Source organism: Neomonachus schauinslandi, chromosome 13 (genome assembly GCF_002201575.2).
Source record: "Neomonachus schauinslandi chromosome 13, ASM220157v2, whole genome shotgun sequence".
Taxonomy (NCBI): domain Eukaryota; kingdom Metazoa; phylum Chordata; class Mammalia; order Carnivora; family Phocidae; genus Neomonachus; species Neomonachus schauinslandi.
In genome coordinates this window covers 40759454-40787230 of record NC_058415.1, presented here as the reverse complement: position 1 = coordinate 40787230, position 27777 = coordinate 40759454, and the positions used below count along the sequence as shown (strand labels likewise).

At 38.0% G+C, this 27777-nt stretch overlaps 1 protein-coding gene across 1 annotated transcript in view; it reads left to right on the top strand.

Annotated features, from left to right (window-relative positions):
* Positions 1-27777, top strand: part of TTC39B (tetratricopeptide repeat domain 39B) — a 120573-nt gene that overhangs the window by 81663 nt on the left and 11133 nt on the right. The window contains exons 9-17 of the mRNA XM_044920305.1: positions 6895-7000; positions 8369-8434; positions 10077-10185; positions 11017-11084; positions 11175-11234; positions 12886-13047; positions 13679-13770; positions 19120-19246; positions 22397-22505. Of these exons, the coding sequence (XP_044776240.1) occupies positions 6895-7000; positions 8369-8434; positions 10077-10185; positions 11017-11084; positions 11175-11234; positions 12886-13047; positions 13679-13770; positions 19120-19246; positions 22397-22505 (899 nt within the window). The remainder of the gene's footprint in view (positions 1-6894; positions 7001-8368; positions 8435-10076; positions 10186-11016; positions 11085-11174; positions 11235-12885; positions 13048-13678; positions 13771-19119; positions 19247-22396; positions 22506-27777) is intronic.

Below are 27777 nucleotides of genomic sequence, written 5' to 3'. Positions count from 1 at the left end.
TTTTGTCTGATATTAATATAGCTACTCATGCGTTTTTATAATTAGTGGTAAGTGTAGCATGACATATATTCTTATACTTTAAACCTATCTTTGTTTTTATATTTTAATTGCAGTTCTTATAGATGCATATAGTTGGGTCTTGCTTTTTTATTCAGTATAACAAATGATATGTTTGCACTTGCGGCTACCATTTTTCTTGTTCTCTTGCCTCATTTTTCTCACTTCTTTTTTGCCTTTTATTGCATTACTAAAATTTAAAAAATATATATATATTCCAATGTAATCAATCACTCTATTGTTTTCTAAGCTTACCTCTTTAATTTTTTTAAAGGTCACTCTAGTGATTATAATATCCTTCTTAACTTACCACAGTCAACTTAGAGTTAATATTGTACTATTGCCCATGAAATGTAAGAACTTTGTGAAAATATAGTTTCATTGACCACTTGTCTTTTATACTATTCTTATGATAGTACACTTACATATATTATAAGCCCCACAATGCAGTGTCAGATTTTTTTCATAAAGACTTATTTATTTGAGAGAGAGCGAGAGCATGTGTGGTGTGCCCAAGCATGTGGGGAGGGGCAGAGGGAGAGAATCTTCAAGCAGACTCCCCCTGAGCACAGAGCCCAACTTGGGGCTCAGTCTCATGACCCATGAGATCACTACTTGAGCCAAAACCAAGAGTCGGACACTTGACCAACTGAACCACCCAGTCACCACAACAATAGGACTGTGGCTTTCTGTATCAGTTCTAGGCATCCCACGTTGAGTGGATTCGAGAGTACTTTCAGCTGACTAGCCATGTAAATGTAAAGTCCGTGTGAGAGATGTTCCCATCTTTCAAAGTTCAGCTCTTCTCCAGTTTCTTACTACTTTTTGTTTTCACTTTCCAGTGCCTGAAAATGCATTTTAAATATATATTTAAATTCCAAAGTTCTAATTGTTATCTGTGGGAAGGTTAATCTAATATAAGCTAGTATGTGTGTCATTATTAGACGCAGATCCCCGTTAGTGAGAGCAGAACCAAGATTTAGTATTTTTTTTTAAAGATTTTATTTATTTATTTGAGACAGAGAGAATGAGAGAGAGAGAGAGCACATGAGAGGGGGGAGGGTCAGAGGGAGAAGCAGGCTCCCTGCCGAGCAGGGAGCCCGATGTGGGACTCGATCCAGGGACTCCAGGATCATGACCTGAGCCGAAGGCAGTCGCTTAGCCAACTGAGCCACTCAGGCGCCCCAAGATTTAGTATTTTAAGAGATAGTTTTACCCAAAGTGATTTCATAAAATTATATTCCATTCAAAATCATGGAGGTAGGGGGGAGTTTTGGGAAATTGACCAATTGTTTTTAGTTTTTCTCTTGAAATACTTTTTTTTTTTTTAAAGGTTTTTTTTTTCTTTTTCTTTTATTTGACAGAGAGAGAGAGAGAGAGAGAGCACACACACAAGCAGAGGGTGCAGGAGAGGGAGAAGCAGGCTCCCTGCTCCGTGGCAAACCTGCTTCTCCCTCTGCCTCTGCTTCCCTCTCTCTCTCTCTCCCTCTCTCTCTGACTCTCATGAATAAATAAATAAAATCTTTGAGAAAAAAAAGAAATACTTTTAGATGATATAAAAGGATGTTAAAGAGCTAATTGCTTTTCTAGTCATCAAAACTTAAAAACTGGAATGAATTCAAGTAGTCTTAAAATGGCACAAACCTATCAGTGTGTGCACGCATGTACTTTTGTACATACAGACAGACGTTTACTTGGGAATTAAAAATATGTGAAATTCCTATGTATACATAGGTCTCTTTCAAAATAGTGGGAAAAAATGGATACTTTTTGGGAAAATTGGTTCTTCATTCTGGAAAAAGAAAGCATGAAAATAAATTCCATGTATATTTAATATTAAAAATTTTTTTACGGGTGCCTGGGTAGCTCAGTTGGTTAAGCGACTGCCTTCAGCTCGGGTCATGATCCTGGAGTCCCAGGATCGAGTCCCACATCAGGCTCCCTGCTCAGCAGAGAGTCTGCTTCTCCCTCTGACCCTCGCCCCTCTCATGCTCTCTCTCTCATTCTCTCTTTCTCATTTATTTATGTGAGAGAGAGAGAGCACACGTGAGCAGGAGGGGTAGAGGGAGGAGGAGAGAGAGAGAATCTCCAGCAGATTGTGCTGAGCGGAGCCCAACACAGGGCTCAGTCTCACAACCCTGAGATCACGACCTGAGTTGAAACCAGGAATTGGATGCTTAACTGACTGAGCCACCCAGGCTTCTCTAATATTAAAATATTTTTCAAAGGGTAGTAGTGAAAACATAAGGAAAATATTTTTTATGGTCTAAAGCACAAAAGCCTTTAAACTTTTATTTAAAATTTTTTCACTTTGAAATAACTTCAGGATTTTTACAAAGAATTTTTATATATTCTTCATCCAGAGTCACAAATGTTAACATCTTATAGAACCACAGTAATAATTATTAAAACCAAGAAACTAACATTGATATGGTATTATCAATTACTCCACTGATTTTACTCTGATTTCTCTAATTGTCCCACTAATGTCCTTTTTCTGGCCCAGAATTGAATCCAGGGTTGGGGATGTTACATTTAGTTGTTATGTTTCTTCACTCTTTTTAAATCTGGAAGCGTCCCTCACTCAGTCTTTCTTTATTTTTATAATCTTGACATTTTTGAAGTATACTGGGCAGTTACTTTGTAGAATGTCTCTCAGTAGGGACTAATCTAATGTTTCTTCATGATTACATCCAGATTTTGCATCTATGGCAAGAATACCATACAAGTGATATTGTGTCTTTCCATAGTGTATCGTATCATTAGATACATGGTGTCAATTTCAGAAGCCTTTTTGAGTGTGACATAAAATCAGGAACCGTGAAAGACTGACTTGACCAAATAAACATTTCAGTTTTCGTCAGGGCAAAATATACCATAATAAAAAATACAAATGGAAATGTGATACAAATGATTCAGGGAAAATGACAGTGTGAGGACCTCATAAGTTGGTGGGAATCTAAATTGATAGAGTTTTCCTGAAGGATGTTCCGACAGTATGTAACAAAATTAAGAAAGTGTATCACCTTTGATCTCAGAAGTCCCTTTTCTAGGAATTTATCCTAAGGATAGTTGTGATAGATTAACTATAATTACAGTACTTGATGTAGGAAAAGTACTTGATGAATGTACAAGCACACTTTTAGCAACATTGTTTATAATATGGAAAATTTGGAAACAATGTACGTATTTAACAATGGAATTTGGTTAAATAAATTATTCCATAGAATAAGATAATATGCACTTGTTAAAAATAAGGTAGCTCTCATGCATTTTCATGGAAAAATCATCAATATAACCTATAGGACAGTATATACTATATGATCCCATTTGTGGTTTTTAAAGATTGGATTCTTACTAAAGCATAAAACCACCTAGAAGGTTATGTACCAGGCTGTTAACAGTGACCATCTCTCTGTGGGATAGTCATGCAGGGGCACTTGACGCTGTCTCCATGTTATTTGAAAATTTTGTAACAATCATCTATTATCAGAAAATAGAACATTTATCACCCAGCCACCCCATCCCTCCCACCCCCCCCCACTCCAGCAACCCTCAGTTTGTTTCCTGAGATTAAGAATTCCTCATATCGGTGAGGTCATATTGAATCACAGGCCTGTCCTCTGAAACAAATAATACATTATATGTTAAAAGAAAAAAAAAGAAGAAGAAGAAGATAGCAGGAGGGGAAGAATTAAGAGGGGGAAATCGGAGGGGGAGATGAACCATGAGAGACTATGGACTCTGAGAAACAAACTGAGGGTTCTAGAGGGGAGGGGGGTGGGAGGATGGGTTAGCCTGGTGCTGGGTATTAAAGAGGGCACGTTCTGCATGGAGCACCGGGTGTTATACGCAAACAATGAATCATGGAACACGACATCAAAAACAAATGATGTAATGAATGGTGATTAACATAATAATAAAAAATAGAGCATTTATATTTTGATTAAAAAAGAAAAGAATTCTGAAAATCATTTCTACCTCCTGCCATCCTATTGATATTTTCATGTTTGCATTCTTAATGCATGCATATGAGCATATATAATTATCTTTTTATGTAATAAAATCATATACTTCATGTCATTTTGAAATTTCCTTTTTCACTTCATGTCACAAAAATTTAGGTCATTAAATGTTTTTAGTTGATCATGGATTTTAATGGCTACATAGCATTCTATTATGTGGGTATGCCACACGTGTGTATGTATAAATATATGCACTCATGTGACTCTCTTCTTAATTTCCCGTTGTTGCCTATTTAGTTTGTTTATACATTTTCATTATAAATAGTAATACAGTATCTCTCCTTATAGGTAAGTTTTGTGTTTATCCATGCTAGTTCCTTAGAATAGAATTGGATTTATTGGGTCAAAAGTACACCTGTGTTTAAGATTTTTGATATATATTGCAAAATTATTCTGAAAAATAATTGGGTTGGCAAACTTTTTCTTAAAGGGCTAGATGGTAAATATGTTTGGCCTGTGGGTCATAAGATCTCTGTTGCAACTACTCAACTCTATGTGGAGTATAAATAGCCATAGACAATAAATGAATGAATGAGCATGCTTATGTCCCCATAGTTTGCCAATCTCCATACTATAACTACCTTTTACCAAAGTAGATGAATATGTCTATTTGTTCTTTCCTTTGCCAGCACTGGTTTTCCATTAAAAAAATTAAAATAATGCTTTATTGGGACGCCTGAGCGGCTCAGTCGGTTAAGCATCTGCCTTCGGCTCAGGTCATGATCCCAGGATCCTGGGATCGAGTCCCACATCGGGCTCCTTGCTCAGCAAGGAGCCTGCTTCTCCCTCTGCCTGCCTCTGTCTCTCTCTCTCTCTGATAAATAAATAAAATCTTAAAATATATATTTTAAAATAATGCTTTATTATCACAAAAGTGGCATATATATTTAGGAATGTAGGTGAGCAGCTATTAACATACACACTCCATATTCTTTTCACACAGTGATAATGGCTGCTAAACCTTAGTATATATTATTTCAGAATATTTTCTATCCAAATCTAAAGATATATGTACTTTTTAATGTGCATTCTCTTTTGTAACCTGCTTTTTTCAGTTAATGTTCTTTACTTTTCCATGTCAATAAATCTTCATTTCATGTAATACTCAGTCTATCTTCACGTTCTCCTGGTTGGCCCCAAATTTCTCTTACTGCTGGTATGTCTATACCAGGATGCAACACAAGACTGTCTCCTGCATCCCCTGTTTATGTCCATTTCATATCTTTTATTCTAGAGCAGTCTCTATATTCATGATGGTTGTTGAAAAGCCTAAGCCAGTTGTCCTGCAGAATATCCCATGGATTTGTTTGATGGCTTTCTTGAGTTTTCATTTAGCTTGTTCTTTGTCTTAGTTCAAGCTGCCGTAACAGAATACTACAGACAGGGTGGCTTAAAGAACAGAATTTTGTTTTCTCACCGTTCCTGAGGTTGGAAGTCTAAGATCAGGGTATCAGCATGATCAGCTTCTGGAGAGAGCTCTCTTTTAGGCTTGCAGACAGGTAACTACCTTCTCACTCAGCCCTTATAGGGCCAAGAGAGAGAGATTCTCTCTCTCTTTCTCTTCTGAGGTCACCCGTCTTTTCAGATTAGGACCCTACCCTTAATTACCTCCTAAAAATCCCTATCTTCATATATCTGCACACTGGGGCTTAGAGCTTCAACATATGGATTTGGAGGGGGGCATAATTAATTCAGTCCATAGCATTCTTCTAGTGCCTAATATTTCCTATAAGCTGGCAATTAGATCTGTAGGCTTACTGGATTCAGGTTAAATAAATTTGGCTAGAATACATCATAAATGAAGTTGTACCCTTTATAATTATATTACAAAAGGTGATACATAATATCTGGTTATTTCTTACTGCCTTTAAAATATATATTTGTCAATTTGGTAAGCAATTCCTGTTCGTTACCAAGTTTTACATCTTTGTCATTGTTTTATTTTTTTTTAAAGATTTTATTTATTTATTTGAGAGAGAGAGAATGAGAGACAGAGAGCAGGAGAGGGAGGAGGGTCAGAGGGAGAAGCAGACTCCCTGCCGAGCAGGGAGCCGGATGCGGGACTCAATCCCGGGACTCCAGGATCATGACCTGAGCCGAAGGCAGTCGCTTAACCAACTGAGCCACCCAGGCGCCCTTTTGTCATTGTTTTAATTTGCATTTCTCTGATTAAGTATTTGCCTTTTGAAGACGTGAAGGGAAGGGGGGAAATGCACAGAAAAGAAATTAAAATGAGAAATCGGAAAGATTTGCTTGGATGGAATAGGAAAAAGAAAGACAAATGGTGCAGTTTGATGGAATTTGCTGTCCTCTTTCAGTCTTTCCTACTTGCAAGCTCTAATTTATTTGGTCTATTTGAGATCATGGCCATCCCACTGAAATTCACATCTTTTTGGCAGTAGCTCCTCAGATACTTGGTGGAAGGTAGGGTTGCTCAAGCGTGCACAGCAACCAAGAGACGGAGCACTCCTGAGAAGTCTTCTATGAGACTTTGCTGGAAAGCTGTGAGGTCACAGTCCTGTGGTCCTGGGGCTCTGGAGTCCTGCATGCTGATGTTCGAACCCTGTCTCGTTTCAGCCCAGAAAGACTGGTCCTGATAAACCGGGCAGAAATGGGTGTGTCAGTTTTTCCTTAATGACTATTACCCGAGTCGCCTTTAAGGTTAAACTCAGCACAGCTGCCTCCATTGAAAAATCCTCTAGCATTTTGGCTAATGACATTTATCTTACAGCGTGTCAGTGTGAAATTTGACTTCACATTAATTTTCAGAGCCATAGTAAAACTTATGCAATAACTTTTTTCTTCAATCCAGAGAATGTCTTTCTATCCTGCATGTAATTCAGAAGAACAAAGTTGAACAGCAGTTCTTCTATGAGTTTGAAGGGGGTGTCAAGCTTGGAATAGGTGCCTTTAACTTGGTAAGTAAATAATTGTAAAGCTGCCAGAAGCTTTTTTAAAAGAACCTAAGGTTTCCAGTGCCTTCTCTACTGTGCGTGAACCTCTACCTGGGTTTGGTTGACAAGTCGCTAGAGAGGGATCAGTTTTTTTTGTGTTGTGACCCAGTGGTGACTTTGGCCAGTGTGCGTTGTAAAGTTCTGCACATGCTCAGAGTAGGTTTGGATTGTACAAGAGGGGAAGCATGCAGCACTCTGAATGGACTAGCAACATATTTGGTAATAAGGAGCTCGGAATCCGGTTCCATTTCCACATCAGAAATATTGTTGCTTTAGCAATGGAGGCTCTGGAATTGAAAATGGGTGAGGCAGTAGCCATATGGCTTGAGGCATGGTTTTGATGCTGTGAGGGAGACGAAGAGTTTGAGTAGATATTTGTCAAATGTAATATGTTATTTAAAGATTTTGAAATTTATTAAGGTTTGACTGGAATTAATGAGAAAATGCAGTGGTCAAGGGAATAATATACATGAGTGTGTCCATCACCGTGGCCACTTAGTTCACGAGCCCAGTTGGTCAATGATAGGGGTGGCTGGGAAAAGAGGCTGGCTGGCTGTTAGAACAGGTCATCGTATTCACTTGATTATTCAAATCCTCCTCTCCTGAGGTCAGGCTTTGGTGAACATTCATATTGGACACACAAATATCTTCATGTTTTTTGCTCATTCAGAGAGGTCTGTGCTCTTTCCTAGACTTCCTTGTCATTAATATTCCAATGATATTCCTTCCAAATCCCTGACCATCCAGCCAAACCATTGGCTCCAGCCGATGAATCCGTATAGAATCACACACGTGGCCATTTCTCCTTCCAAGCAAAGTGAACAAGTAGGTGACTGTTCTTGCGCTGGCTGGATTTCCCCTCCCCGCTGCTCCCCAGGGATGTTCTAGAAAGCAACTGTAGTGCCATGCTGTTCACTTTTGGGTGATGCCTGCATATTATGCAGAATTCAACAGACTTGCTTTCTGGAAAAGGATGTTAAAAGAGATCTTGTTTGGAAGTGGGCACGGAGGGATTGCCTTCTCAGCACTTAATAACTGCACATAGGAGGACCAAGTATTCTCTAGAGTGTCCTGGAAAGGCTATGGTTTTTGTTGTTGTTGTTGTGTGTTTTGTTTTTTAATTTTTTAGGTTCATTGTCTTAGCTAAATGAAATTAAGTCACAAGTAATGATTACCGTATGTGCAATATGTGATGATTGAGATAGGTATAGTGGTTCAAACTTGGTTCTAATATTTTATATTACCAAATTATTAAAACTTTAAGTTGTTTGAGGTTAATATTTATCTGTAGATAGATACACTAACAAATATACTTTTTTTTTCTTCTTGCAGATGCTCTCCCTTTTACCAGCACGGATTATCAGACTACTAGAATTTATAGGATTTTCAGGAAACAGGGTACACATTTAATTTTATCTTGATTTTGACAGGAAAGATAAAACATTATTTACTGAATAAAGGGCAGTGCAGCACATCCTCATAACCAGCATGACAATTATTGACAATTTGTTTGCAGGACAGTAAAAAGTCATTGGGGTCTTGATAGTACTTTTCAGGAGCTGAGATGGTTTTGCTCTTGAAAGCTAAACATTTTTATATTTGTTACCTAAGTTCTGGGATTAAAAATTATGTTTTACTAACATTGCTACTTGCTGTACTTTAGTACTCTTGTGTGGTTAAAATATGCTTCCTTAACCTTTTAGCAACCCCAGAGTGTTCTGTAAAACCAGGAAATTAAGCTAGATTTCCATGTCTCACGTTTTTTGTTTCCCCTGGATCAAGTATAGTTATGGTATTTTGGATTTCCTTGCACTTTTATAAGTTTCATGATAAAACTAAGCAAGGAAATTTTGTTTTTCATGAGTCTCATTCATTATATTTCTGTGTGGTTGTTTTTGTAATGTATAACATTAATTAAACCTAACACTCAATATGCTCTTACCAGGGTTGCCTTATTGCAAAAGCTGTCCCTGTTAGTGAAGAGGGCAGGTTTTGAGAACTATATGAGGACAAGTATAAGAAGCTGTTATTTTTCCCCCCAGACAGGTCCTGTACTTTTCTGTTTTCTGTGCTTCTGCTTTTCTCTATTTTGGATGTCCTGCCTAGCCAGCAGCCTCCCAAATAAGTTCTCTTGAGAGCCTCTCCAACCATTAGGTTTGAGATAAATGTCAGCTATTCCTCAAACTCTCCCTTATTCTCTCCCAGTGAGGCTCAAGTATTCCTGACTCAGAATCATTTATCTTTCCTACGGCACTCACCATATTCTAATAGAACCGTGTGTTCATGTAGTGTCTTACCTATTTGATGGAAAGATCTTTGAAGACAAAACTGTATTTGTTCATGACTAATAGGAGGGCATGCAATGTAATGAGCACTGGGTATTATATAAGACTGATGAATCACAGGCCTGTACCTCTGAAACCAATAAAACATTATATGTTAATTAATTGAATTTAACTAAAAAAATGTTTAAAAAAGACCCTGTATTTGTTCATACCCACCATAATGCCTTGCACTTAGATCCTCAACATGTTTTAATAAATTAATATTTTTATCAGAGAAATACAACATTTCTATGAAATGAGCACTGCCTTTGTCCTCTCCGTAGAATCACACAATATGAAAGAATTTGTGAGATTATCTTACGCCAGTTTAAAATGTAAACTTTGTGGGGTGCCTGGTGGCTCAGTGGTCGGGCTTCTGCCTTCGGCTCGGGTCATGATCTCAGGATCCTGCGATCGAGCCCCGCATCGGGCTCCCTGATCAGTGGGAAGCCTGCTTCTCCCTCTCCCACTCCCCCTGCTTGTGTCTCCTCTCTGGCTGTGTCTCTCTCTGTCAAATAAATAAATAAAATCTTTAAAAAAATAAATAAATAAAATGTAAACTTTGTTTCTGGTCAGGCATTGCCCCTATTCTAAGCTCTTGAAAAATAAACCCCACCTTCTTGGAGGGTGGAGACACAGGAACTCGGCCTCTGTAGTATCTGAATGTGATTTTTCAATCATGTTTTCTCCTTCTGAAATGCATTTGCTTCCCACAGGAGTTGGGCCTCCTGCAGTTACAGGAAGGTGCATCCGGAAGAAGCCTGAGGTCTCCACTATGCTGCTTAACTATACTAGCTTTTCATACTTACATCTCCCTCATCCTTGGTAAGGACTGGATTACGTTTTATGTCATTGCAAATAGATTACCTTTCATCTGAGTAAGTAAAAAATTTAGATTGTACCCTCGAAACCAACATAGCATTGTTTGTTATATTTCAATTAAAACAATTAGAAAAAAATCACTAAGAGCTAGTAGTCTGTATCTGTTTACTTTTTTTTTCTTTTTTGAGTAAAGATGAAAAATAGTGACATTTGTCATAGTAACATTTGGCAGAGGGGGTGGAGGGTTTCTTTCCCTGAATATTTTGTATCTGTTCTCCGCTAAAAACATTCTGTAAAATTTGTTTAAGTTGATCTGTTTTAGCATGTTCATATTAGATTTCTTTTTGAGTAGAAAATTAAATTTTTGGCTAAGTTAAGTTAATATTGCTTTTAAAACCAGAAAGCCCAATTAGGACTCAACGATAACTCCTTCCATTCTTAAGAATTAGTTGGTCCTAGAGCTTTCTTAAACTAAAGTCATGGGTGGGACTTGTCTTGCCAAATTAACAGTTCTTATCTTTTCCATGAATAGGTGTTTGCTATATTTTACTGAAATGTGGAGAAATACTGTGTATTTATATAAGACGGATTCTGATTATCAGGATTTCTAGGTCAAAGATGTTTGCATTTTGATAAATTTAGCCAAATTGACCTTCTAACTAAGGTTATTCCATTTAAACTCCCATAAAGATATGAGAATACTTGTTTCCAATGCACTTTGGCAACTGCACTTTATCTGTTGTATTTTTGCCCATGTCATAGCCAAAATATGATAATCTAATCTAAGTATCTACCCTGTTGTGAAGACTGAGGCTTTTCCTGTTAAATTTCTAGGTACAGGAGAAGTGAATGTTGTGGAAGCAGAGAGTCTCCTTGCACCCTTCCTCCAGCAGTTTCCAAACGTATGCTTAGAATTTCAAGTACATGTTTCAGCCATAACCAATCAGGCGGGGCTGACCACTGATCAGTCTCTCTGCTTCCTTTCTCCCCAGGGCTCCCTCATGTTGTTTTATCATGCCCGGATAGAGCTGCTGAAAGGGAATGTGGAAGAGGTAATTTATCTTGGGGGGAGTGATTTGGAGAGTTGTCTGTAAGGTGGAGTTGTGTCACACTCATTCAACATAAGTAAATTCAGCTGTATGCACTAGACAGAAGTAAAGACAACATACGTTATTAAAACGCCCTAGTTTAATTTTGTGTATGCATTTCTATATGTAGATTACTGAATACAGTCTATACTTACACATTAAGTATGTGAGGCAGCTCGGAGTAGAATATACAAAATACAAGTGGGCACCTTTAAGGGAATACAGGTTCTGTATTGCATATTGATTTTGAAATCTAGCCCCTGAATGAGATACAGCCACACTGTACTGCACATACTCCTCAGCAAAGGAAATCCTTCACTAATTCTCTTGAAGAAGACGACTGTGGAGCTTTTCCTATAAGTATACTCACAAATAGTTGTCTTCTACACAAATGAGGTCAAACATATGTATTTTTCTTTGATTTGGTTTTTTTTTTTTTTTCTACTTACAATACATCTTGGATTTCTTTCCAGGTCAGTATATCTAAATCTCCTTCATTCTTTTTGATGGCTGGATTTCATTCCATGAGATGGGTATATGATACTTAGTAAAGCAGCCCACTATTGATAGACATTTGGCTACTATAAATAGTGTTGTTGTAAACATCATCATGTATATATTTCTGTGCACAGGTGTATTTATATAAGACGGATTCTGATTATCAGGATTTCTAGGTCAAAGATGTTTGCATTTTGATAAATTTAGCCAAATTGACCTTCTAACTAAGGTTATTCCATTTAAACTCCTATAAAGATATGAGAATACTTGTTTCCAATGCACTTTGGCAACTCTGCACATTATCTGTTGTATTTTTGCCCATGTCATAGCCAAAATATGATAATCTAATTTTTAAAAAGATTTTATTTATTTATTTTAGGGAGAGAGAGAGAGAGAGCATGTACATACTCGCCCAAGAGCGGGGCGGGGAGGCAGAGTGGGAGGGAGAGGGACAAGCAGACTCTATGCTGTGCTTGGAGCCCGACGTGGGGCTTGATCTCAGGATACTGAGATCATGACCTGAGCCGAAACCAAAAAGTCAGATGTTCAACCGACTGAGCCAGGTGCCCCAAAAATCTAATTTTTAAGTTTATATTTTTCAGTTTACAGATTTCTTCATGTGTGTGTTTGTCACTTGTATATCTTTTTCTCTGATTACCTAGTCATATCTTTGACAATTTCCCCATTGAGTTGTCTTTTTTTAAAGGATTTTATTAAATTGTTGTATGATAAGGGTTAATTTTGGCCAGTTGTGGATGTAGTGATATCTTCTCCCAGTCTGCCTTTAACTTTGTTTAAGGTGTATTTTAACTTCTGGGAGTTCTGACTTTTATTTTCAGTCTTTTGGTAAAGGACTTCTGCATTTTATATCTTCCTTGGGAAGGAACTTCACTACTCCCACATATAAAGTCTCACAGCCCCCTCACGAAGCTAAATCAAGAGGCAGAACTTAATTGTATAATTGCATGTAGGGAAAGGAACATACATCATCACATTGAGTGGTTTAATGAGCGATGCTTTTGTTCTTTTTGTACAAAGTGATTTATGTATTTTTCCATTAGGTTATTATCTCCTTGTGTAGTATCTGGATGATCAGCTTTATGCAATTGACTTATAGGCACAAGAGATATTTCGAAAATGCATTTCAGTTCAAGAAGAATGGAAACAGTTTCACCATCTCTGTTACTGGGAGCTGATGTGGATTTATGTATTCCAACAAAACTGGATGGAGGCATATTATTATTCCGATCTGCTTTGCAAAGAAAGTAAATGGTCCAAGGTAAAGTGCTATGCTTTCGTTACTGTTATCTGTTTGCTAGTAAGTGTTCAGGATGATTTTTCTTTAAGACTGTTCAGAAGTATGACATCAATACTACCTTCTCCACTTAGGGATTCATCAAAGGAGGAAATAGGCATTAAGTACCTACTGCTTATAAGCACTGTCCTTAGCACTACATGCTTTAAAAGCCATCCAAACGGTCCTTTTTAACAAAGAGGTTTTACCCCTGAGGATGAAATGCACTTACATTTAAAAGTTATTCAGTATCAACAGTCTTGATAATTTTTCTGTAGATTTTATGATGCCCTGATGACAAGGCTTTTCATAATAATTAAAATTAATTCTGATCTATTTGTGAGAAGTTGGGAGAAATGAGATGATTTCTTGTTCATTCTGTGTACTTTCTTGCCCATAAACGCTACAGTTGTATAATAGGAAAATGGTCAAAATTAACTGAAAAGTGTTATTCTAAATAGGAATAGGCAGTAAAAGACTTCATTTCCTTTTATTTCTTTGGTGCCTGTTAAATGTTACATCTGGACAGTTTGTAGGTCATTCCTGACTTGCAAGATAGAAATGTCATGTACCTAGAGATGCCCTGTAACTAGCTGCTTCTCTCCTTTTCCTCAAGGCAACATATGTGTTCTTGAAAGCTGCAATTTTGAGTATGCTTCCAGAGGAGGATGTAGTAACAACTAAAGAGGATATAGTAACTTTATTCAGGTAAGCAAGGCACTATTGCTCTAACAGAGATCCTGGGTACATCTTCCTTTTCTAAGTGTTCTCCCAGACTTTACCTTCATATCTTCTTTAATTTCTATTCATTCGATGCAGGAACTCTTAAAAACCACATTCAGAGAAGGTCTGTTGTGAACGAATCTGTTTAACTTTGTTCAGATCAGTGTCCATCCATCATCTGTAACCTTATTTTTGAACACCTGCTGTGTGAAGGATACCGTGTTAGGTGTTGAGTAAACAGGCATGGCTCCTGTCCTTGTGGAGTTTATAATCTTGTAGTGGAACCAGACATCGGTGAAATTATTACACAAATAATTGCAAAATTATAATACATGAGTAATTTTTTTCCTTACTACTTTTCTTGCCATTCCTTCTCAGTATCTTTGTAGGCTCATCCTGTTTTATCCAGGTTTTAAATGTTGATGTCTTAGAGCCTCAACCTTAGGAAATCTTAGCCAGGCGAAGTTTAAGTCCCTTGTTCAGACCTCCTCACTGAGCTCTCGACCCATATAGCCAGCTCCCATTAGTCACCTTTCCTTGGATATGTGAAACCATTTTATTTGTTTATTTATTTATTTAATTTATTTTTTTTAAAAGATTTTATTTATTTATTTGACAGAGAGAGACACAGCAAGAGAGGGAACACAAGCAGGGGGAGTGGGAGAGGGAGAAGCGGCCTTCCTATTTAGCAGGGAGCTCGATGCAGGGCTCGATCCCAGGACCCTGGGATCATGACCTGAGCTGAAGGCAGACGCTTAACGACTGAGCCATCCAGGCACCCCTTTTTAATTAATTAATTAATTAATTAATTAATAAAAGGTTTTATTTATTTATTTATTTTAGAGAGGGCGGGGAGGGGCAGAGGGTGAGGGAGAGAGTCCCAAGCAGATGTGGAGCTTGATCCCAAGACCATGAGATTATGACCTGAGCCAAAACCAAGAGTTGGATGCTTAACCAACTGTGCCACCCAGGCGCCCCAAGAACATTTTAAACTTACCATGTTCAGTCTTCCTGAGCAAACCTGGTATTCTTTCCTCTTTTGGTGATTGGGACCACAGTTAGCAAGCCAGAAACTGATAATACTCGCATTGCCAACACTACCCACTGTGCCCCCCTGTCCCCAATGGGAGGAGGGGTATGTATATGCACGTAGAAGCAGTAATGGTTGAGATGGTATCTGAAGGTGGAGTAGGAGCTGCTGAGGCAGCAGGGAGTTGTGGTGGTATAGTTTCAGACCAAGGAACAGCATGTGAGATGAGCCTGTTGCAGGAAGGAGCACTGCACATTAAAGAAGTAAAAGGTGATATTTGATAGGACACCATGCTATATTTAATGTACAGTTGACCCTTGAACAACATGAGTTTGGACTGTGTGGGTCCACTTACACGTGGATTTTCTTGATCAGTACAATACTGAAAATGTATTTTTTCATCCTTATGATTTTCTTAATAGCATTTTCTTTTCTTTAGCCTACTTTATTGTATTGTAAGAGTATGGTATTTAGTACATACAACATACAATATAGTGTTAATCAACTGTTTATGTTATCAGTAAGGCTTCTGGTCAACAGTAGGCTGTTAGCAGTTAAATTTGGGGGGAGTCAAAAGCTATATGTGGATTTTTAATTGTGGGGGGGGTTGGTGCCTTTAATCCCCATGTTGTTCAAGGGTCAGCTGTTTATAGGTCAAAAGAAAAGAAAGGTCAGGGGTGACTCAAAATATGTCTCAGAGAACACATTCTTCCATTTATAAATAAGACAGAGTGACAAGGATCATTGGTAACCCTAGCAGGGGCTGATAAGGTCATCGAGTAGAGGTGGGAGTCAGACTGGAGGTGGCTGAAGAAAAGAAATGCAGAGTTGAGCATAAATGCATCCCTGGATAATCCTGACTGTGACGGGGAGGGGAGAGAGAGAATGGTAGTTGGAGGGAGATGTCATGTCAGAAAATGTTTTAATGGTAGAGTTGTGAGCATTCTCAAGAACCACTGGGAAGGATCCAGTTGAAGAAAAGTTACACACAGAAGCAAGAAATGGGATAATTGATATTTGTAAGTGTCCAGAAAGGGCAGGAGTAGTTAGAATCCAAAGCACTGATGACACAGTTGGTTTTATCCAGGAGGACGACCAGGTCCTCTGTTGTATCAGAAGGGAAGAAGTCCAGAATAGGGGCAGAGGCAGGCAAGCTTATGAGTTGTAGTATGAGAGGGAGGGCTCTGCATCTTCTAGCTTGTGTTTCTCTTTGCAAAATAGGAGGCAGGGTCCTCTATTGAGAATGAAAGAGAAGGGAGTGGGCTGCAGGTGTGAGGGGGGATGGTGAATGTTTGAAATCATTGTTGCAGAGAGTGGGATGGTGGAGTTATGAGAGAAACACTGTAGGAGGAATGGCTGGTAGCACAAGGGCCCATTTGAGGTCGATGCTGATTAATTTACATTGATTTTACAGTCTGCTCGCAGTGCAGGGAAAATGAACACGGAGCCTCATCCAGGGTTGGGTTTTTGCCCGATGAGCATAGCAACTAGGCAGTGGACGAGGGAGTTTAGGACTGAGGCTAGAGCGTGTAGCAGTAAAGATCAGGGCCATCTGAGCAGGAATATGGAGGCACAGTGAGAGAGGGAGATTGCGGATAGGGAGAGGGTTGAAGGGCAAGTAGACTGACACAGTCTTACTATAACAGCCAAGTAAGAATGAAGAGAATGGTATTCAGAGTCGTATGCTCGAATTTGTGCTTTGAGGTAGAAAAGTCACAGGTGCCGAAGTGTGGTCTAAGATAGGACTGCAGGGGTGGGAGGCTGTGGTAGAGGGGAGAAGCTGACCACTGAAGATGACCACTCCGTTCAGGAACGGAGAAGCTCTGCTACATTCTTCAAACATAATTAATGACAAAACCTTTTACATGGAATCCTGCATTCGGTGCCTATGTTATAAGAAATAATATCTTAGCTGGACCCTCAAGACTTGTCAAGGCAAATCTGAAGATACGACCAAGACCACTTTTTCACCTTCTCTTTAAAAGCTCTTTTTGAAAAAAGGACCATGTTACTAACTATAGAATCAACATCAGTGGAAGCCATGGTAGGATTCATGCCACGTCTTACTGGTAAAATGCATGTCATGTTTCACACAAACAACGGATGGAATGGAATGGAATATTAAAATATGTTGAAATCTTTTAAATCTCCCTCTGTTTCTTCCACTTTAGAGTAAGTTTTCTCCATATCCAGACAATTTCTGTGAAACATGTAACCAGTCCTATTTTCAGGAAGAAGCTTGAGGTCTGCTGTATGATAGCATCTAATTTGTTGGGATAATGAGAGGAGAGTCACCCAGTGAATGTTTTTTTCATACTGACTCTGCAGTCTTCAAACCACACGATTCCCTGTCCAAAGCATGTTTTCTCTGATCCTCAACCCCCACTTCACATTTCCACTGCTTCTTCCACTGACGTTACTGAACATCAAATCATGGGCATTCTGGTTAAATTCATATCCCCAAATCATGCCCAGAAAGAACCAAACACAATCTTGTCCTCTTATTGGAGTATTTTTTCTCGTTTCATCTTACTTTTTCTTTCAGTGATGTAATTGGATCACTGAACTTTGTCTCAGCAACCTGTTTGATGCACTTACAGATCTGTGTGTAAGAAAGTGCTGTGGGAATATAAAGTGTCTCCGTCCTACTCTCATTTTTATGTGCTTGTGAATTTCACAATTGGGATTTCTTAGGCTTTTAAGAGGAAGTTTGTAATCATGGTGCATGTCTTTAGCTGATTATTTTCAAAATAACCTGTGTTTGGGAAACTTCTTATTTAAGTATATATTAATTGATAGCTGTGTTTTGAAGCACATTACCTTATAGATCTGTGTCCTAGGAAAAAGACAGGAATAAGTAGGAATAGATAGGAATACGAAATGTACCATATACCCTTTTCCCTCTCTCTGAGTATCCACGTATAAGTAAATACTTTGGGCTCTTTTCCTGCTTACTTATGGAAATTGCCAATTTTTATTTTAATTTTATTTTTTAAAATGTTTTAATTTAAATTCAATTTAATTAACATATACTGTATTATTAGTTTCAGAGGTAGAACCCAGTGCTCATTACTTCAAGGGCCCTCCTTAATGCCCATCACCCAATTACCCCATCCCCCCACCCACCTCCCCTCCAGTGTTCCTGTTTGTTTCCTATAATTAAGAGTCTCTTATGGTTTACCTCCCTCTCTGTTTTCATCTTATTTTACTTTTCTTTCCCTTCCCCTCTATTCATCTCTTTGTTTCTTAAATTCCACATATGAGTGAAATCATATGGAATTTTCTTTGACTGGCTTATTTTGCTTAGCACAATACCCTCTAGTTCCATCTACATCGTGGCAAATGGCATGATTTCATTCCTTTTGATGGCTGAGTAGTATTCCATTGTATATATATATATATATACCACATCTTCTTTACCCATTCATCTGTCGATGGACGTCTGGGCTCTTTCCATATTTGGCTATTGTGGACATTGCTGCTACAAACATTGGGGTGCATTGCCAATTTTATATCTAGATTTCCTTGATTGTGTTTGATAAATTAAGACATTAGCTAAGTTAACTAGAGAGAATTATGTGTCAGTCGGTGGTTCTCACATTTGAGCACGCATCTAAATCAGCTGGAGGACTCATAAGAATCCAGATTGCTGGGCCCAGCTCTAGAGTCACTGAAATTAGGTCACTCCACCACTGGGGTGGAGTCTGAAAATTTGCAGTTTTTAAAAAAAATTTTTTAAATATTTTATGTAGGGACGCCTGGGTGGCTCAGTCGGTTAAGCATCTGCCTTCAGCTCAGGTCATGATCCCAGAGTCCTGGGATCGAGTCCCGCATCAGGGCTCCTTGCTCGGTGGGGAGCCTGCTTCTCCCTCTCCTTCTGCCTGCCGCTCCCCCTGCTTGTGCTTTCTTTCTCTCTGACAGTAAAGTATTTTATTTAAAGTAAATAAAATCTTTTTTTTTTTAAAAAGATTTTGTATTTATTTGAGTATTTATTTGAGAGAGAGAGAGAGAGAGCACACACAAGCCAGGGAAGAGGCAGAGAGAGAGGGAGAAGCAGACTCTCCGCTGAGCAGGGAGCCCGATGTGGGGCTTGATCCCAGGACCCTGGGATCATGACCCGAGCTGAAGGCAGATGCTTAACTGACTGAACCACCCAGGCACCCTGAAAATTTGCATTTAGAACACATCTCCAGATGATGCTGATGCTGCTGGAGCATGCTGGGGCACAGTGTGAAAACTGCAGGTATCAATTACATATGTGTTCTAATGACTTTTTGCTGGGGCTGGGGTTGGGCTCTTCACAGACAGGTGGATAGTTTGAAGCAGAGAATTGCAGGGAAATCTATCCCTACTGAGAAGTTTGCTGTAAGGAAGTCTCGTCGTTACTCTGCCTTGTTGCCTGCACCCGTGAAGCTCATCGTGCCTGCCCTGGTATCTGTCTTTATTTTATTTAGTGTTTGTGTTTTAGAAATTATCTATTCACAACAGCAGGAAGCACACCTGTGAAGTTTAGCTGTTTGCTGTGAAGTTTAGCTCAACTAAACGCCATTGTAAGGGTGTTTGTAAGGTGAACATTTATGAATTATTAATAATCATAAAAATTATAGCTAATGTTTTTGACTACTTGATATGTTCTAGGCATTATGATATTCAAAAAATCTATCGCCTAATATTTTTTGAAAGGCTATTTTAAAAAATACATAATTTAATTCTTACAGTAACTCTATGGGAGTACTTTCTCTCTGTAGCCCCATTTTACAGATAAGGAAATTTAGGCAGAGAGGTGAGTTGGCTTAATTAAAGTTGAGTTGAATTCCAATGCAAGCCACTTAGATGATTTTACCTTTTCTAGTAGCGGTATTAAAAATTAAAATATCAGAAAGTGTAAAAAATTAAAGGAAACATGAAAATAATTTTAAGAATATATTTTGTTTAACTCAGTATATGTAAAATGTTTGTTTGAACATGTAACCAGTAGAAACTTAATGAGATATTTCACATTCCTTTCTGTTATACTAATTATTTGAAATTTAGCGTGTATTTTACTCGTAGAGCATATCTCAGTTTGCACTAGCCTCATTTCCGGTGCTCAAGTGCCCTAAGTGGCTGGTGGCCACTGCATTCAACAGTGTGGTGCTGGAGCTCTCTTTCTTTCTGTCTTTTTTTTTTTTTTTTTAGATTTATTTATTTAATAGAGAGCATGAGCAGGAGGGGCAGAGGGAGAGGAAGAGAAAATCTCAAGCTGACTCCATGCTCAGCGTAGAGCCCAATGCGGGGCTCGATCTCACGACCCTGAGATCTCACCTGAGCCGAAACCAAGAGTGGGCGCTTACCCGACTGCGCCACCCAGGTGACCCTGGAGCTCACATTCTTAATCATTATGCTGTTTAGAGTAGACTTCATGAAAAGCATAATTTCCACTTAAATTTTTTTTAATGAATACTTCTTTAAAAGTACTGAATATATCAAATTATTCTGGCCCTTTGGGGCTTTAGTTTTGCGTAGGTAGTCAGCACAGGAAAACCATTAAATGCAAGCTGAAGTCTGCAGTCCTCCTTTGGAGTTTCTTGATTTTTTCTTTTTTTTTTTTAATATTCCAGAGTTTATTCAGTGATTCCCCTTTGACAGTTTAGTTTCCAGTTTTTACTATTACTAACGTTACAATGAATATTCTTTTATATATATATTTTTTGGTGCATGGTCATATAATTCTCTGGAAAGACTTCTAGAAATGGAATTCCTGGTTGAAGGGTATGTGCACTTATTATTTTGACGTTGCCAAATTGCCCTCCAGAAAGGCTCTACTGGTTTAAATGTCTACCAACAGTGTTTCACTGTTTTAATTTACATTTCCCTGTTGGTACGGTTGAGCATCTTTTCATGTGCTTATTATTTTTATTTCTTCTCTTGTGAATTGTTCATATACTAATGTAATTTTTCATTAGGTTGTTTGTTGTTTTGTCATTGACTTGTAGGAGCTCTTTATATATTCTGTGAGAAAGAAAACTGCAGCCTCTAACAGGCGTCAGATAGGAGCTAACCTATACCTAGGTCCAGGTGTTCTCTACTTAAGATCAACAGTCTCAGAGAGCACCACCATCAGAGCAGGTTATTCTGTGCCTGTGATGGAATGAGACAAAAATAGCACTCTGTCATCAAATCTGAGCACAGATAAAAACAGGACACCATGCAAATCACAAAAATGACCAAACATCCCCCTTTTCCAGCTAACATGGGAGCCTATTGCTGTTTCACCAATTACAGCTTTTAGATCTGTTCCTGATGATTGATTTCTATCAAGTGATTTGCACTGGGAAATTTTTTGTGTCACAGAACTTCCGTGAAAATTTTCTAAAGCATAATAGCCCTTTCTGTGCCCTAGAACTTAGATGCTGGTGTGTACATAACTATAGCTTACTTTGATCACTAAGGGTCTTCAGGAAGGGTAACTCACAGCACTTCTTTCTACAGGCTTAAAGGTGTAGAATTGGTTTGAATTTGTGGTTAACTAGGAATTTCACCAAAATGTTATTTTTCATAGAATCTCAGATGTGAGCTTGCCTTCTTCTGATAAAATAGTCTATTGATAAAAACAAAATTTAAAGATCATCAGTTAATTATTCCATTAATTATTGAATCGAGTTCTTACACCATTAGCAATAAGAAACTGTTAGATGTAAAGAAAAAAAAATTAGAGTGTTGTGATCTTCGTTTTCAGTGCCATAGAGTAGAGATGACTTTGCTGCCACTTGAATGTATTTTCCTCATTTCCACTACTTCCCTGTAAGGAGCTGTTCAAACAATATCTTTATCGTATTTTAAAATTCATTTATCTCGAAGAAGATACTAATTACCCTGCTTATTTCATACCCTTAAAAATATGAACTGTACTACCAGGAAAGTTAGAAAAATATTTTCAAGCAAAAGCATATTTGCTTTTGGTCCAAAATATTTCTCATCTGTTAGCCTATGAGATGTAATTTGCAATGAGAAATCATTAGTTTACATTTTCAGGGGCTGTCATTCAGCCATATGGCCTTTAGATGAATGCATTTCCTGCATGTTGATCACTGGACTGTCACATGTTTTTAATGGGATAAAAGAACCATTAAAATATTTTCTATATTCATTTCCAGTGAAGTCCTTGGAATATGTAAACAATTGGCAGATATTTTAAAAATGTTTCCCTTTACTTAAAAGTAACAACAAAACTTTGTATCAAATACAATTGTTCATAGTGTCAGTTAAAAGTATTCTATTTATTTCTGTGTTTGTAAACTGTTATCTTCCAAAAGGATCGAATGCCGGTAGTAGATGCTTAAATGAATGAGTAAATTTTTCAGTAAAAATGTAATATACTGTATATACTGAATTACTTCATGGTATAAAAGGCAAAAGGCATATAATAAAATGAGAAAAGGGGAAATTATATTCACTACACTCCAAATAAGGAAAGCTAAGGCAAGTGATCTCTGAATGTTGCCTTGAGATCCGTAGCAACCAAGAGAGTAGTTTCGTTGTTGTAAAGGACATTGGATAACCTCACATAATTGCAAATGGCTTTTCATTCTTCCTCATTAGGAAATGATGTATGTCTGGAATGGTTTTCCAATAGTGAGCAAGAGAAGAGACCTTTCCGAAAATCTGTTGGTCACTGTCGAAAAGGCTGAGGCTGCTTTACAAAATGAAAGTAAGTGTGAAAAGTAAAAGCCTGGAAATCTTTTTTATTACCACTCTCCTGCCCTTTCCCTGTGCATATCGGCCCATGTTCATTTGTGTGCATCACAAGGACAAAGCACTTGGGCCGCAAGGGTCTGGGTGATTGTAATCAGAGGAAGGGAGGAATGACACATGCTGCAATGTGGATGAGCCTTGGGGACACAAGGCTACGTGAAAGACGCCAGTTGCAGAAGACAGCATATTGCATGGTTCCATTTATATGAGATATTGAGAATAGGTAAATCTATAAAGACTGAAAGTAGACTAGTGGTTTTATAACTAGGGATGGAGGAACTGGGGCGTGTGTGTGATAGCTTTTAACGGGTATGGCATTTCTTTTTGGAGTGATGAAAATGTTCTAAGACCGTGGTATTGGTTGAACAGCTCTGTAACATACTCAAAACCAGCGGACTGTGTACTTCCGGTGGGTGAATTGTATGGTATGTGAATTATATCTGAATAAGTTTGTCACTGAAAAAGATGAACAATCAGTCGAGTTTTAGAGTGCATTTCTGGTTTTTAGTTTGTGACTCTTCCCATGCCTCCTTTTGCTCGGTAATGACTATTATGTTTTTGCAGACACAGAAGATTGTTTCCCAGTTGAAATTTTATCACAGTTTAATTTTTTTACTCATTACTGTTGGTTGTCCTAGAGGCCCCTCTCCAGTTGACTGGGAGCTCCGGTTCCTGGAAGCAGCTGGTATAGTAGAAGGAAAATCAGGCCATCTGGGCTTACAGTCCCAGCCCTGTAGCTCTCAGACTCTGGGAAACATGCCTCATCATTCTGGGCCTCTGGTTTCTTGTAAAATGGGATAATGACACCCAAAAATACACAGATAATCTCCAAAGTTTTCTTGCTCTGACATTGTCTACTTCTCTAGCTTAAATAGAGGATCTATCTTTTGATAAATGATGCTATAAATGATAGTCTTTGTAATCCTTATCAACCTCGCAATCATTCAGGTTTTATCCTTTGGAATGTTCTAACTACGGAGGTAAAATGAAAACTTCATGGCAACAAACATGGCAAAGGACATAGAAGTTCAGGAAAAGGCAGGGAAAATTATAACAGTTAACTCCTATTTCTTAACTGGAAAAAGATGGGCATTGATGAGTGGCTAGCCCCATACTCAATATATTCTCCTCATGGGAAATTAAATATTGAACATAGCTCCGGGGATGAGGACCTCATTTGGATCATTTTTGTATTTGGAGCTATTGAATGAGGCTGAAATGTTAAATGAGATTCTTCTTTATAGTTATTGTTAAAAAATTAAACACATAATTATGATTGATAGATGTAGGTGAAAAAAGTTATGCATATTTTTGCTACTACAACACAATTAATTTAGAGTATTTGTTTGTTCCATCCTAGCCTTATTTTTATAGTTATAATCATAGTGTACCTGGACACATATTAGACTACTTTTTTTTTCACTTAATACATCAAACTTTTTTTAATTGAAGTATAATTGACATATAACATTATATTAGTTTCATGTGTATACCATAATGATTCAGTATTTGTGGACTCTCTAATGATCAGCACAATAAGTCTAGTTAACATACATTACTATACATATTACAATTTTTTTTCTTGTGTTAGAACTTTTAAGATCTGCTCTCTTAGCAACTTTCAAATATGTAGTACAGTATTATTTTTTTTTTAATTTTTTTTTAATTTTTAATTTTTTTTTTGTGACTGGTCTGTAGTACAGTATTATTAACTATAGTCACCATGCTGTACATTATATCCCCATGATTTATTTTATAATGGGAAGTTTATACTTTTGACTCTCTTTACTCATTTCTCCCACCTCCCATGCCCCACCCCCGGCAACCACCAATTTATGAGCTTGCTTTTTTGTTTTGTTTTGTTTGTTTTAGATTTCACATAAGTGAGATCGTATGGTATTTGTCTTTCTCTGTCTGACTTATTTCATTACTTAGCATAATGCCCTCAAGGTCAATCCATGTTGTTGCAGAATGGCAAGATTTTATTTTTTTATGGCTGAATAATATTCCGTGGTATGTATACACTACATTTTCTTTATCCATTCATCCACTATGGCTTCCATATCTTGGCTATTGTAAATAATGCTGTAATGAACATGAGGGTGCACATACTTTTCGAGTTGGTGTTTTCATTTTCTTTGGATAAATACCTAGAAGTGGAATTGCTAGATCATATGGTAGTTCTATTGTTATCATAGACTTTTAAATTGTTGTTAAATGGCTCTTACAATAATTTCAAAAGCTTCACAGCACTCCATGGAATTAATGTATCATAATTTAATCAACTCTTTCAATATTGTTGGCCATTTAGGCTGCTTTCCATATTTAAAATAATTCTAGTTTTAGATTGCCATCAATAAGGAGAAGAAATATAAAAGAATGAAAGGGGAATCAGTGGCCTTAATTGCTAATAAGGTCAAGGTTTCAGGCAGGATAGCTGAAGAAGTCAGTAGAACAAAAAGCAGTGATGTTCTGAGGCCACAGACCAGCACCCCTGCCCCCCAATTCTCCCAAATAACCATTCTGCGAATATAAACTGGTAATCACAGGGAGATCAGGTAAATGGAATATTCTACTTTACTATTAAAAAAAGTCACCTGCAAAGGTCCTCTATTGATGGAGGGTGAGTAATGTCAGTCTCCCATATTAAAGGCAGCATTTTTATAAAAGAACTGTGGTTCCCTTTCTCTCCTTTTTCCTCCCCCTTACAGAAAAGTATTAAACTTCAGCCCGTATGAGCTGGGGCTTAGGTACGGTAGCCAAAATATTGAAGTATTTATCTTCATGGACTGAAAATTCTCTGTGATCTCTGGGCACCAGGGAAACAAGTGGATGAAAAGGTTTAAGAAACTGAAATCAAAAAGAGAAACCAAAATTTGTATTATTTAACAGAGAACCAAAGGAGTGTATGTATAAGAACAAACTTAACAGTCTCATTATATGGACATTTTAGACTTTCTTTGTATGTTCTAGATGTTCCATTAATAATACATTATCTACATAGTTTCTATATATAGAGTTGCATTAAGCTTCTTTACTATTTTTACAATTGTATCTTGTTAATTTTCAAAAATTATTTTATTTTATTTATTTTTATTTTTATCTCACGACCGTGAGATCAAGACCTGAGCTGATGAGGAGTCAGACGCTTAACGACTGAGCCACCCAGGTGCCTCTCTTTTTAATTTTTAATTGTAGTACACAAAATTTACCATGTGCCCCATTTTTAACTGTACAGTTCAGTAATGTTTTGTTCACATAGTTGTGCAACCAGTCTCCAGAACTTTTCCATACCCATTAAAAATAGCTCTCCATTTCCCTTTCCCCACTGCCTCTGGCAACCACAGTTACACTTTTTGTTACTATGAATTTGACTACGTTAGGTTGCTCATATGAGTGGAATCCTACATTATTTGTCCTTTTGGGACTGGCTTATTTCACTTTGCATAATGGCGCCTCAGAGAATGGGGTCCCTGGGTGGCTCAGTCGGTTAAGCGTCTGCCTTTGGCTCAGGCCTTGATCCCGGGGTCCTGGGATCGAGCTCCCCATGTTGGGCTATCTGCTCAGTGGGGAGTTTCCTTCTCCCTCTCCATCTGCCTCTCCCCCTGCTTGTGCTCTCCCTCTCTCTCTGTGTGTCAAATAAATAAAAATTTTTTTTTTAAAGATTATTTATTTGAGAGAGCAAGAATGAGAGAGAGTACATGAGAGGGGTTAGGGTCAGAGAGAGAAGCAGACTCCCCGCCGAGCAGGGAGCCCGATGCGGGACTCGATCCAGGGACTCCAGGATCATGACCTGAGCCAAAGGCAGTTGCTTAACCAACTGAGCCACCCAGGCGCCCTCAAATAAACAAAATTAAAAAAAAAAATGGCCTCAGGGTATATCCATGTTGTAGCATGTGTGAGAATTTCCCTCTTTAAGGCTGCATAATATTCCATTGAATGTATATATCACATTTTGCTTTTCCATTTATCCACTGTTGCACATTGAGTTGCTTCCACTTTTTGGCTATTGCAAATAATACTTCTATGTAAAATTTTTTTGAGATTGTTTTCAGTTCTTTTATTTATTTTTAAAGGTTTTATTTATTTATTTGAAAGAGAGAGAGAGGGAATACAAGCGGGGGGGAGGGATAGAGGGAGAAGCAGGCTTCCCGCCGAGCAGGGAACCTGACGCAGGGCTCCATCTCAGGACCCTGGGATCATGACCCGAGCCTAAGGCAGACGCTTAACTGACTGAGCCACCCAGGTGCCCCGCTTTCAGTTCTTTTAGGTATATCCCCAGAAGTAGAATTGCTGGATCATGTGGCATTTCTATTTTAAATTTTTTGAGGAATTGTCATACTGTTTTCTGTAATGGCTGTACCATTTTACATTCCCTCTAGCAGTTCACAAGGTTCTAATTTCTCTATATCCTCACTAGTATTTGTAATATCCTGGGTTTTTTTTTGGTACTAGCCATTCTAATGGATGTGAAATGATCTTTACTATTTTCCTTCAAAAAAGGAAAAATATTTCAGTTTTATTTGAGTGTAAAGTCAACATGAAGTTACATCATTTTGAATTTTAGATGAAATGAAACTCCATGAAAGTTCACCTTAAAAAATGAGATTTCACAAAATGCACCTTTGTAATATCCATTTGGGCTTTTAAACCAATTTTAGTGTTCATTTTTGTTCAACTAATTTGGCTACATTTTATTAACTTGCTCATTTGAACACTCTTAGATTTTCCATACTAGATATAGAATTGTGATAGGCTGAGAAAACATTGTTCCTGCCAGTAGGAGAATTATCTATGACTAAAACCCACATATCCACAAACCAAATGGGAAAATGGATATGTTTTTAATAAGTGGATATGTAAAAACTGGGAGGTGAAGGAAAACCTCTTTTTTTTAATGAAAACATTTGTAGAGTATTCCCCCCACCCCGGAAAAGTGGACCATCTTGTTCTTTGTGTGGTTTTTTTTTTTTTTTTTTTTTTGACAGAGAGAGAGACAGCGAGAGCAGGAACACAAGCAGGGGGAGTGGGAGAGGGAGAAGCAGACTCCCTGCCGAGCGGGGAGCCCGATGCGGGACTCGATCCCGGGACTCCAGGATCATGACCTGAGATGAAGGCAGTCGCTCAACCAACTGAGCCACCCAGGAGCCCTTTTTTTTTTTTTTTTAAAGATTTTATTTATTTATTTGACAGAGAGAGACACAGCGAGAGAGGGAACACAAGCAGGT